The following is a 12,981-nucleotide window of genomic DNA, read 5'->3' on the forward strand; positions in this document are numbered from 1 at the left end:
GTTTTTTTTTTCTATTTTTGTCAAAAAAATTACATCTTGACCTTTTAATTTATTTTTTTAGAAAAACAAAAATTGAACTAATATAAAAATGTGGACCATGTTGATCTTAGCACCACTATGTAATAGAGTAGTGCCACCTTGTATACATGAGCTCTCTTTTATAAGGATTCCTCCTCTCTAATGTGTTTAGTTACCGATGTGGAACTAATTTTGTTACACTTGGTTAAAAGCCTACACAACTATGTCATTAGCTTCTTTTTTGTTTTTTCTTCTTCTTTCTCTCTTTTATTATAATTATTGTTAATTAAACCATTGATAAGTCCTCTAAAAACAAGTACATACATAAATACTAGAGGAAGCTTCTAGTAACTTACATATTTTATCTTATAATATTTGAGATTATACTTTATTAATTTTTACTAACCTAATATATATATTATCGAGTCAGCTCATGAACCAACCGAGTTGAACTATATACAACTCAAGTTTAGCTCATTGATTTAACGAATTTAATTTCCAGCTCAAGTTTAGCTCATTTGGTTCATGAACCAAGTTCAACGAGTTAATTGTCGAACCGAGTTCCGAACTACTGTCGAGTTGGTTCGGTTCATTGTCAACCCTATTGGTGAGAATAGGGAAGTGGGTGCAAATTGTGGTGCATTTGTAAAACTGAGCAGAAAGAGAGGTGTAAGTAGCACGCCTTACAATGTTTTAGTGATTTGGACATAGGGAGGTTTCAACAAAATAGTTGTGTAGTTATAAAGGGAATAGTAACAAACCTGAAGGTGCAGGTAGTAAATATGTCTAAAGTTTATGTGAGTAAATAAAAATAAATAAAATTTGAATTTGTTAGAAGATAAGAGATAGAGTTTTAGAACAACTAAAACCTAAATAACTTCTATATATAAAGAGGAACATTAGAGAATTAGGATTACAAAGAAAAAGATTCAGAAAAAAAAAAAAAAACAAAGATTAGAGGAAAAGAAACAAAGGAGAGCAAAAGAACAGGATTTACCATCAGAATTTCAACACCAATTTTAACTAAAAATTGGTGTCACAAATTACAACAATCTAATCCTTGCTCTTTGTACCAATTTCAACACCAATTTTTTTGAAGTTAGGTATTTTGTTAATATAAAATGCACATATGTTTAGCACGGGATGTTACACTAGTAATAGTAATCCAATATAAATTCATCTCACACCATTATCTTAACCGAAGCTTTACCATTATATGTGGATTTTTTTTTTTTTGAGGGGACCATAATAAGTGGATGTTGAGCACCGAAGACTAGATTACATTATAGAAGCAACTAAATCTAACAATAACCAAATAAATGCATTATAATCATAACTTATAAGGCTCTAAATCAAATTTTTTTTTTTGGAGGAAAATGCTCTAATTCAACTGACAAAGATGTTGTAGCTACTTACTTGAGAAAATAAAGATGCAAACCAAATATAATGGTGGTTTTGATAAGAAATCTAACAAATTTTTGGTGTTTGAATCAACCAAATATAATGAAAGGTATAAAGTGGTGAATTAAAATGTGGATTGATTCTATTATTTTTTGGAGTTTGAAGCATACAAAACCCTAATTCCTCAAACCCATAGCCACCAAAGAGAGAGCGAGATACCCTTGGTTATGATTAGAGTTCCTTTTAAATATCGTTATATGTATGTGTCATGCATGCTGTATCACACCTCGCGCACCCACGTTCTTAATAAGTTAAGGCACTAATTATATAATTTATATTTTTCACACATTAAAATTATATTAATCAAAAGAGACAAAGTACAAAGAATACTTAACCTAGAAGACAAAAACCATCGTCTAGCAAAAAAGCTATCCTCCCCAAAGTAAAAATCATCACATTCTTTGCTTTCCAAATTTTCCACAACACTACATGCCAAATAATTAGCATACCCTTTCTAAAAAACTACTCTTCCAAAAAATTCTTCATTTTTCTCTATATTTCCCAACCCCAAAACTCTCTCCTCAAAACTCCAAACAAAGTCTAAAAGAGTCATCTTAGTTTCCGAAAGATTAATACGATCTCTAACCACTTAAAAGTCTTGATACCAAACCGCTCCTACAAATTTACATTTACGAAAAGATGGTCCTCCGATTACCCAACTCCCGAACACAAAATGCAATTCGAATCAGAACCCTCCTTAAAACTCCCCCTTTTCTCAATTTAAATTTCGGAAATCCTACCAAAAAAAACACAAAGACCTTTGACGGGGCTAAACTTTCCAAATTCCCCAGAGTACACAAATTCGCCAACTCTTCCCAAATACGTTTAGGTATCTTCATGATCGATAGGTAGAAGATAAGGATACCCGCCAACACCGAATTGATTAAAACCACACGCCCTCAAAATTTTTTAAATGAAGATAGTGTCATAAATACATATTCCTTCCTTGCAACAATATATGGCAATTCATTATAACGTATTGTTTGGAACATGTACTAGTATGATGTGTAAGCGTGACGCTTAAAATCGTTTTCAATACAAATGTTGAAAAATGTTATAATGAATTGGGTGCATTATTATAAGAAAAATGCTCACAAATACTCTTATGGTAAACATGTAAAAATAGTAACATTTAAATTGAAAATTGTATAATTATAACTTTTAGACGTGTTTGACTCAGGGGCGAAGCTATGCCTTCACCATGAGGTAGCTTTGGCTACCCCATAACATATTTTTTTATTTGAAAATTTTAGTGCATTGTGTAATTAGCTACCCCAATAATATATATTTAGCTACCGCGGATAAGTTTATTTGTCAAAAACCAGTATAAAAGAAAACCCAAAATATATCCACTTGTTTGATAGATGTATTTCATCATATTTTTGCACCTTTAAATAGCTACAAATATAGTTTTATTAACAATAAAAATTGTCAAAACAACACATAGAATATACTTTATTTACTTTTTTTAAATTTGGCCCCCTCATGAAAAAATGGCTAACTTCGCCGCTGGTTTGACTTGTATGTTCAAGACAAACTTTATTTTTGTGTATTCTTTAAACAATACTCTTAAGATATTTGTTAACAACACCTTTATTATAAATGTATTTGTAACAAGTATTCTCGGGACAATATATAAGAATATTAAATGAAAAAATTATCACTTAAAAAATCAAATATTACGTCAGAATTTTTATAAAGGAAATGATAATGAGTATTCTAAGGACAATCCTTAAAGACTTTAGATAAGCTTTTATGAAAACTTTACGTTTAATGCATCGAAAATTAAAATATTAAGCTTTTCTAACAAAGAGTTTCTTAATTTGATAGTGCACTTAAGACACTTACTAGCAAAAACCCTTTTTATAAACCAAACTCTTTTACTTATATAAAATACTCCCTCTCAAGATAGTAAATCTCATGGTTTCCTCATAAATAACGTGAGATTTTAACAGTTAAGAAATCCATCTATAAATAATGCAAATGAGAACCACAATTGGATCTTAACCCTTTACATTCACTTTTCCACAACCCTTTCAATAAACGAAACTTTTTGACAACAAGTTTAGTTTTCTACAATGAATTCTAGAACCATGCAAGACTTTCTAAAGGGAAAGACCATTTTAGTAACTGGTACAAGTACAACAGGGTTCTTAGCCAAAGGTACACTACCACACATAACAAGTTAGTAAAAATATCATTTTAAACAGGGCCGTTCCTATGAAATAGGAGGCTCGGTTCTATTTTTAAAATAGGCCCCAGTAAAATCAAAACGCAATTCTTTTTGTGTAGCTAAGCTTCATTAAAAAATCAGAATTAGAAGAACTTTTAAACAAGAAACAAAACAAAATAAAATTAATTGAAAGAGAGGTGAAATTTACCTAACGGTGTCGTTTGGAATGTCACTCCTACGTCGTAGGAGAGGGGAAAACGAATGGTTTATGCGAAAAAGAAATAATTGTTGTCATTCTTTCAATGGGGGTGGGTATTATAATTTTTTTTGAGGTCCATAGTTTTTAGAGGCTCGGTGCAGTAGCGCTTCTTACACTCCCTAAGGTCCGGCCCTGATTTTAAATATCACATATCATCGTTGAATTCATCTTTATGCATGCAGTTTTTGTGGAAAAGATATTACGGATTCAACCAGATATACAAAAGCTTTATCTTCTCATAAGAGCTTCAAATACTGAGTTGGCCTCTCATCGCATACAAAATGAGGTGGGTGGAGGTTTTAATTCATTTATATCAAAGAAGGTTGTAGCAGTAGCAGGAGATGCTGCAGTTGAAAATTTGGGAAGAAAAGACAATACCATATTATTAAATGTGATGTTTGAAGAGATAGACCTTTATTGTCCATTCCGCTGCAACTATCAATTTTGATGAAAGGTGATTAAAAAATTAAGGCTAACTCATATTTTTCCTTGTTAAATTAAATTTGATCATTATTTATTAAAAAATAAATGAAATCCTACAGATTTGACATCTCAATGGGTGTTAATACAATGGGAGCTTTACATGTCTTAAAACATCGCAAAAAGGTGTCACGAATTTTGTGTCTCGGATTTATTGCATGCATGTAAACAACAACAGATACATCATGAGAGCGATGATGATGACATACATGATACATACAAGTTGCATGCATCATAAATTAAAAAAAGAAAAAGAAATAAATAACTAATTTTGTGTCTCGGATTTAACCAAAAAAAAAAAGGAGAAATTTCAATTTTATCTCTTCTCTAAAACGGAAACAAAACAAAGAAAGCGAGAGCCAATGGGATCACTCCATGTGTACTCTCTCTCTCTATCTCCTCCAATTGTCTATTAGATCACAAGTGTAGAAAACGGGCAAGCTGGGTGGGGTTCACAACGCCGTGAAGGTGGGTCCCACCACCCTTTAACAACCCCGTCACTTCCACGTACCTTTCTCTCTCCTCCTTCTGATTCTTCATCTCCGGACTCCGGCACGGCGTCTCCGTCGCGGCTTCACCTTCCTCTCCGTCGTCATCCTCCTCCTTTGTCTTCTCAGGGACCCACGACTGACCCAAGAGCGTCCCCTTCGTTAGGTACTCGTGCGCCAGGTAGCCCGCTAGCAGCTGATTGGACGGCATCGACGCTGAACTGGTTCTTGAAAGCGGCTTATCCGGCTTGGGCCTTTCAAATGGGCTTGTGTCATCTCTTTCTTTTTGCTTGATGCTTGTGGTTGTGGTGCTAGGTGTCAACGCACGCCGAGGAGGTAAACGCATCGTTTTGGTATTCATGGCTCTCTATCCACACTGCCAAAGTTAAAAGTTAATTAAAAATAAGAAAGTAAAAGGTTTGTGTTAGGAATTTTGAAAAGAAAAAAAAAAAATCATAAAGCTAATGGCACACGGATAGGCCATATTATAATTATTAATTTAGTTGTGACAGAATTATTTTTTTCTTTCAATAAAAATAAATAAATTAAAAACCCAGCTAACTATACATTTTACGTTTTTTCCTCTTCTTCCACCTCTAGAAAAAACGATATCTGTTGCGTTTTCAACACTGAGAAGAAAAAAAAAAATGTTAATTGAGGAGAGGAGGAAAAAAGACAGCAAAATTGTCCAGATCTGTACTCATACAGTGGCGGAGTCAGACCAAAAAGTTTGGGATGGCCGCCAAAATATGAATCAATACATACACAATAGGTAGAAGATAGCATACAATAACATGTTAATATCCAAATGAAGAAGTAATTGGGAAAATAATTTCAAATGGAGATGATGATGAATTTTTTTTTTATTAGGAAAATCAATTTCAATAACAGTGAAAAAGTAATTAAGACTCTTCACAGTGCTAAACAATATCAGAAAAATTAAAATTAATGCACTGATGAACAAACTATAAGAAAAGAAAAGATATGAATCCTATAAATTTTACAAAATACTATTCTCTTTATTGAATCAAACAACCATAGTTTCTATAGACCTGCATTTTTATCATATACTCAGATAATAATTCATTCAGAGGAAAACATATGGTTTAGTTATTTCAAAAGGGTTTAATCAGGGTTATGGAGAAATTGAAGGTGAAATCAAATCAAAAACCCAAATTCATCACCAAACAACAATAACAACTAAGAAACATCGCGGTATGATTCAAAAATTGAAGGGAAAAGGAAGATCTAACAAGGAGATTGAAAAAATAACTTACAGTTAGGGTTTATGGCTGTGTGGTAACGGACGGAGAGATGGATACCTAGAGAAGAAGATGAGTGAAGGACGGAGAGATGGATACCTAGAGAAGAAGATGAGTGAAGGAGGAAGGTTGAGGGAGTCGACGGAGAGCAGTTCACGTTCAGTCGCCAGAGAGAAGAGGTACGCGTTTTAGAACAAAAAATGAGGATGGCAACCTTGTAATTTTCATATTAACTATAGGGTATTTTAGTAGTTTCCAACCTATAAAAAAAATTAATATTTTTTTTATTGAGGAGGCCATGGCCATATCCCCTTTCAAATCTAAACTCAAATACAAACCACAACGAAAATAAACACGAAGACAGAAAGAAAAACACAAAAACCTTCAACACTTAGAACCAAACAAAAGGGATCTAGAAGAGGGAACCAATTTGATACTTATAAATGGTTGAGTGCTCGGATTCAAAACGACAGACTTTGATAGAGTGAGAAAGAAAAGATTGTTGAAGTGGTGATTGGTGACAAATCATTACAACAAAGTTATATCTATGTAGAACAAACGACTTCAAAGGTTCAACACTGTTAGATTTCAGGTTTAAAGCTCAACGACAGTTAACTGCGGAAGTTCCGTTGTAGTTAATTGCCGAAGTTCAGCGTAACTGCCGAATTCAGCGGTAGTTAACTAGCGCCGGTTAACTTCCACAACAGTTAACTGCCGAGGGGGTATTTCGATATTTTACTTGTGTTTTTTAGCCATATATTATGTGTGAACAACAATTTTCAAACAAAAGGGATGTTTGAATTTAGGGGTACGGGGAGTGGTGGCGAAGTAGGTTTAGACAGGTTTCAAGTGAGATCTTTTATGTTTTGAGTTTGCTTTGGGACAATCTTTTGTCATTGATAAATATTAATAAAAAAACCACACGAGACAAATATGTGTCACTAGAATATTAAGGTTTCGATTATGATATAGTAAAAATAAAATTCCCCAAAGGATGGGAACTCTTCACTTTGGTTTGAATAGTTTGCATTGAGTTCCATTTAGGTGACTTTGAATTTGGTATCTTTGACAAACAAAAAAATCAGTCATATAAAACTCTCTCTGTTTAATTTTTTTAAAAAAAAAAACACACAGGATACACATAAAAAGATATAGGAAAATTATTTGTCACTAATAAGTATAAAATCTAGGATAAATATTTGTCATTTATGAATATAAAAGAAATACGGAGCTAATATTTGTCAATGATAAATATCATAAAAAAAAACCACGATACGGATATGTACGACTTTGTCTTTATCTTCCTCCTAACCAATCATTATCTTTCATCAAAATAATATATTTTAGAGAAATTCTAGCATGTGTCCTTAGAACATTTGTTAAAGATCCACAAATAGAAAATATGTATTTGAAATTTTGTTTATTTATTTATAAAAAAAAAAAGCTAAAAATTGATTTTACTCAATAAATACTTGTTGGTTGTAAAATCTTTAACACATGTTGTTCGGGTACATGTTAGCACTACTCTTTATTTTAATAATTCCTTTATCAATCAAACTCACTAAAATCACTTAAACTCACTTTCGCCTAAAGAGGTACATAGTGTGGAGATGAACACTTAGCTATGCCTTGCTGGGTTCCCCACCTCAACGAAGGTTCTGTAATGAGTTATGAGCACCAAACTAAGGGAGGTTGAGAAACTTAAACATTTCCTAACCAGTCGATCATCTGATTAAATCACCTCCTTTTAGTGATCTCATACTTCCTTGCAACGTAACAAGGACGAATATTCCTTGGGTTGTTGAACGAAATTCAGCCACACTGGGAGAGTCCAGGGTTGTCCAACAACCACCACTTCCCCATTTTCTTACGAATGTAGATATTTTCATATATACAGAGAAATCGCGATAATATGAGTTTGCTCCACACCTTGCTCAAATAGATTGTGGGTTTGTACAATTCTGCTTTTGAGTTTTCAGATATCACACCAAAAACAACAAATAATATGTATTTGATAAATGTGATTGACCCTAACATATATTTTATAACAAGCACACGTGATATGATTAACCGTGCATCGCACGGGGTGAAAACTAGTACATGATACATACAAGTTGCATGCATCATAAATTAAAAAAAGAAAAAGAAATAAATAACTAATTTTCTGTCTCAGATTTAACCCAAAAAAAAGGAGAAATTTCAATTTTCTCTTTCTCTAAAATGGCAACAAAACAAAGAAAGAGAGAGCTAATGTGATCACTCCACGTGTACTCTCTCTTTCTATCTCCTCCAATTGTCTGTTAGATCACAAGTGTAGAAAATGGGCAAGTTGGGTGGGGTTCACAACGCCTTGAAGGTGGGTCCCACCACCCTTTAACAACCCCGTCACTTCCACGTACCTTTCTCTCTCCTCCTTCTGATTCTTCATCTCCGAACTCCGCCACGGCGTCTGCGTCGCGGCTTCACCTTCCTCTCCGTTGTCATCCTCCTCCTTCGTCTTCCCAGGGACCCACGACTGACCCAAGAGCGTCCCCTTGGCTAGGTACTTGTGGGCTAGGTAGCCCGCTAGCAGTTGATTGGACAACATCGGCGCTGAACCGGTTCTTGAAAACGGCTTATCCGGCTTGAGTAATTTGGAACCGGGACCGGGTAGGTTGGGCTTGGGCCTTTCAAATGGGCTTGTGTCATCTCTTTCTTTTTGCTTATTGCTTGTTGTTGTGGTGCTAGGTGCCAACACATGCCGAAGGGGTAAACACGTCGTTTTGGTATTCATGTCTCTCTATCCACATGCCACGTCACTACCAACCCACGCCAAAAATAATATAATATTATTTCAAAACAAATAAATAATAACCCAACGGTAAAGTTTATCTCATCACGGTGAAAACTAAAAAGTCTTGTGGTAAAAAGTGGGAGGGTAAAAAGGTAAACAGTGAAAATTATAGGGATAAAATTGTAATTTGACGGAGAAAACTATGTGGTGGCTAAGGTGAGAAAATTTTACCGGAGGAAAGGGTGATGAGAGAGAAAGTGTTGCTGGAATCTGGCAATATTTTGAAGAATTAAGAAAAAATGAGAATTGGGAGAGAGATAGATAGAGAAGAGAGAGAAGCGAAAATGTGAAACTGACAAGGGGGAGAGGAGAATGCCAAAGGGACGGAGCGCACGGTATTTATAGGGGTTGTTCTCGTTAACTACCCTTGAGAAGTTACGTATATTACGTAAATGCCAATAGGTCATCAAAATGACTGTGTTGCCCCTCTTTTAATGGGTACGGGTGCAAACTTATGTCTTTTTCCTTTTAAGCTTACCATTTTGAACAAGCTAAGGTCGATTTGGGTAAAATAAAATGTACACTGCAATTGCATAGCATTATTAGCATAACTACATAAAAAGTTTTCATCCTTAGTCTAATGCTATAATGATAATGTCTAGAATAGACCGGTAATAAGTGATATGAACCGATCCAAATACGTTTATGCTGGACTGATGGTAGTTTGGTAAAATTACTGTGACACTTGATTTTATAAAAACCGTGTAGTTTTTATAAAAAAATTACGATGGTTTATCATGATTTTGAGAATCTCAACGTCAGCCCAAAGACACACTAATATTGTTGAGGAAGATTTTCCTTAAAAAAAAATTGTTGAGGAAGTTTCTTTTCCTTTTTTTCTTTGAGTATTTTTACAAAACAACCATTGGTGTTATAGATATTTGTTGCTCTCTAGATCTTATCTTTTTATAAAAAGTTTTGGGTTTTTGTAAAAATAAAGTTTTAGGTTTGACCAATTATTAAAAGAATTGCTTATGGTCAATAAAATAAAATATTATACTTTTTAAGTGTGAATAAATGAGAAGTTACGTGTTCGAACTCGCGGCCATGCAAACATATGTCCACCGTTGAGTTATGTTAATTGACTACTCTCCTCTAAAATATTATCGCAATTTAAATAACTTTACCCTTCTTTCAAATTGTATAACTAGAAAATCGAATCGCAATCTTTTCCAAAACTTCGACATTATTTAACCAATTGAGGTATGCTATTTGATAGAATATGTGGATATAATTACATTTTAAGATGCTTAAAAATACAATGTATAGATATGTTAAACAACGAATGTTATTAATACAAAAAATCTAATTTATAAGATTTAGATGCTTAAAAGTACAATGTACTAGTAATTTCCAACATTATGAACTTCCTTATTTAAAATAAATAAATTATGTTTGGATATCTTAAACATTATTTCATCAATGCTATTGTTACATTATTTATTGAATTTAAAGCTTCTGTTTATTGAATCATTGTATTTAGCTCTTCATAACCTACAATATAATGGTCAGAAAAATTATTGTAGTGAATGAGTTCAAAATGAGACAAAGATAATATCAGAAAACGACTATACTTGCAATAAGAATTTTTTTGTCATTGAACTGTTTTCCTCAACTTATTGGTTTCGGCATATCAATGTGTTTGATAGGATATAACAAGCTTATAAGAACAATTATTTAAATGATGAAATTGTTATTGTACTAATGAACAAATGTGGTTCAAAGGGATTATACCAAATGTTTATACCTTCGAAATGTTGGTTAACTGTTTATGCAAACAAGATTTGGTAAACGAGTCCAAACTTTTCATCAATATAATGTTGAAACAGGGTCTGCAACTTGATTTCATTTGCTGCACAACACTAGCCTATGGGTACTTTGTGTTCAATGATGTCCAAAATGCAATGGAGATGTTTTATTCATTGCCCAAAAAGAGGATAAATTACGATACCCATTTCAGAAACCCATTCCCAATTAATCTGATGCCATAGCTGCCTTGCAGGATATGTTGAATGAAGATCCTCCTCCTCCAACATACTAGTTTAATCAGATGCTATGTTCAATCCCGAAAAAATTCCCTAAAAATAATGGTAATGTTGTTGATTCGTATAATGAAATAGAGAAAATGGGTATTGCCCTTGATGTAGTTTCCTACAATATACTCATAAAGTGTTATGCTTGTGCCAATCTCCCGGGTTATTCCCTGTGTTTTTTTGCAAAAGTTTTGAAATTAGGGTTTGAACCAACCAATTTTACTTTGAAAACTCTGTTGAAAGAGTTTTTCTCACGTGGGAAGGTTGACGAAGCTATCAAATTTTACACTTCATGTGATTCTTTTGGGATTAGCTCTGATCAATTTAGTAATGAGATTTTGGTTGATAGACTTTGCAAACAAGGGGACATTGAATCTGCAGTGAAGTGGGTTAGGGAAAATGTTAATCCTGATATAGCAATGTTAAATACTGTTATTGATGCTTTTTGTAAGAATCCAACAATTGTTGTTGAGGCTTATCAGTTATATGATGATTTCATTGATAATGCTAACTCATATGCGGATGTAAACACATATAATGCATTGATTCGAGGTAGTTGTGTTACTCATCAGTTCAATAAATCTTTTTCATTTTATGAACAAATATGGTTCAAAAGGATTAAACCAAATGTTTACACCTTTGAAATGTTGGTTGACTGTTTATGCAAACAAGGTTTGGTAAACGTGTCCAAACTTTTCATCGATATAATGTTGAAACAGGCTCTGCAAGTTGATTTGATTTGCTACACTACACCAGTCTTTGGGTACTTTGTGCTCAATGATGTCCAACATGCAAAAAAGTTGTTTTATTTATTGCCCAAAAGGGGGATACACCATGATACCTAAGTTTATAACACAATGATATTTGGTTGTTGTCGGATGAAGCTGTTTGATGAAGCAACCAGGCTTCTACAAGAGATGAGCTCAAAAAACATCAAACCTGATGTTGTTTCTTATGGAATCATCATTGATTCATACTCTCATTTAGGTGAAAAGTATCGTGCTTGGAAGTTGTTTTATGAGATGGAGCAAAAATGAATTAAGCCTAACTTAGTGATAAACACTTTTATGTTGGATGGGTTGTTGAAATCTCATTAGCCGGAAGAGACTTTAAAATTATTATACAAAATGAAGACAAGAGGAATAACACTTGATGCTTGTGCCTACACTACTGTAATTTTGAGACTGTCCAAGAGTGGACGACCCGATATGGCTAAAGTGTTATTTGAATAGATATTGCATAAAGGATTTGAACTTCATAAGGGAACCTACCACACATTATTTGATGCGCTTGGACCCAAGCAAAAGTAACCCAATTGTTTGTGGCTCTCTTATCTTATGATCAGTGGCGGATCTCCTTGGAGACCTATAGGATTCACTGCAACCCCAAGTTTCATATAAATATTATATTATTTATGATATATCACATAATGTATGGTTGGTTCAGTGGAAAGATGACATGTCGTTGTTCTTGCGGACGCATGTTCGATCCCTCTACCCATTTTTTTTTTATATATTTATGTTGCGTTAATAATGTTTTATTCAAAACAAATGAACCAATACACCTCTTGATAATTTTGCTAATATTTTGAAACTGTTTAATATATATTCCATAAATATTTGGCACCCCCAACCAAAAATCCCAAGATCCGCCATTGTGCCTATATTGTTCTAGTGTCGAGATTTTAATCAATTTTTAGTACATATACATCATTCACAATCTTTATTATGTTGTTGATTACACTAGGTGTGACATATGTTACATAAAGCAACAATGCAAGCTTTCTAGTAATGGACATGAATGTCCTTTTGAAAGGGTCATGAAGTACCTTGGAAGGAGCATGAACCAAATATTTGTATTATCAAAGGTTTTCGTTGTATTAGAAAGATACAGTGGTGTTAAGTTTTATTAAAAGTTTTCCGTTGTACTAAAAATTTAAGGTGGTGTTGACTATGATCAAATGTTTTTCACTGT

General features: G+C 33.6%; 3 protein-coding genes across 5 annotated transcripts; 1 reads left to right on the plus strand and 2 right to left on the minus strand.

The window, feature by feature from the left end:
• Positions 1–4,518: 4,518 nt before the first annotated feature.
• On the minus strand, positions 4,519–6,351 carry LOC146930092 (uncharacterized). Of its 3 annotated transcripts, none has more exons than XM_085701748.1 (2): positions 6,241–6,351; positions 4,519–5,255 (listed from the first exon to the last, which is right to left on the minus strand). In XM_085701748.1, exon 2 carries the CDS (start codon positions 5,238–5,240, stop codon positions 4,809–4,811), a length of 432 nt encoding a protein of 143 aa, XP_085557874.1. In that variant the 5' UTR covers positions 5,241–5,255; positions 6,241–6,351; the 3' UTR covers positions 4,519–4,808. The 3 variants fall into 3 exon arrangements, with proteins under 3 accessions (XP_085557874.1, XP_085557873.1, XP_085557875.1); XM_085701747.1 differs by having other exon boundaries at positions 6,157–6,333; XM_085701749.1 differs by lacking the exon at positions 6,241–6,351 and adding an exon at positions 5,447–5,835.
• Positions 6,352–8,123: 1,772 nt separating this feature from the next.
• LOC146930093 (uncharacterized) lies at positions 8,124–8,990 on the minus strand. Its single transcript, XM_085701746.1, has one exon. It carries the CDS (start codon positions 8,912–8,914, stop codon positions 8,447–8,449), a length of 468 nt encoding a protein of 155 aa, XP_085557872.1. The 5' UTR covers positions 8,915–8,990; the 3' UTR covers positions 8,124–8,446.
• A 2,109-nt stretch (positions 8,991–11,099) lies between these two features.
• On the plus strand, positions 11,100–12,044 carry LOC146930094 (pentatricopeptide repeat-containing protein At2g18520, mitochondrial-like). Its single transcript, XM_085707465.1, has 2 exons — positions 11,100–11,531; positions 11,892–12,044. The coding sequence occupies exons 1-2, from the start codon at positions 11,100–11,102 to the stop codon at positions 12,042–12,044; spliced, it is 585 nt and encodes a 194-aa protein (XP_085563591.1).
• The last annotated feature ends 937 nt before the right edge of the window (positions 12,045–12,981 follow it).

Source organism: Medicago sativa, chromosome 4 (assembly GCF_051527215.1).
Source record: "Medicago sativa cultivar Bolivia chromosome 4, Bolivia_mono, whole genome shotgun sequence".
In the NCBI taxonomy this organism is placed as follows: Eukaryota; Viridiplantae; Streptophyta; class Magnoliopsida; order Fabales; family Fabaceae; genus Medicago; species Medicago sativa.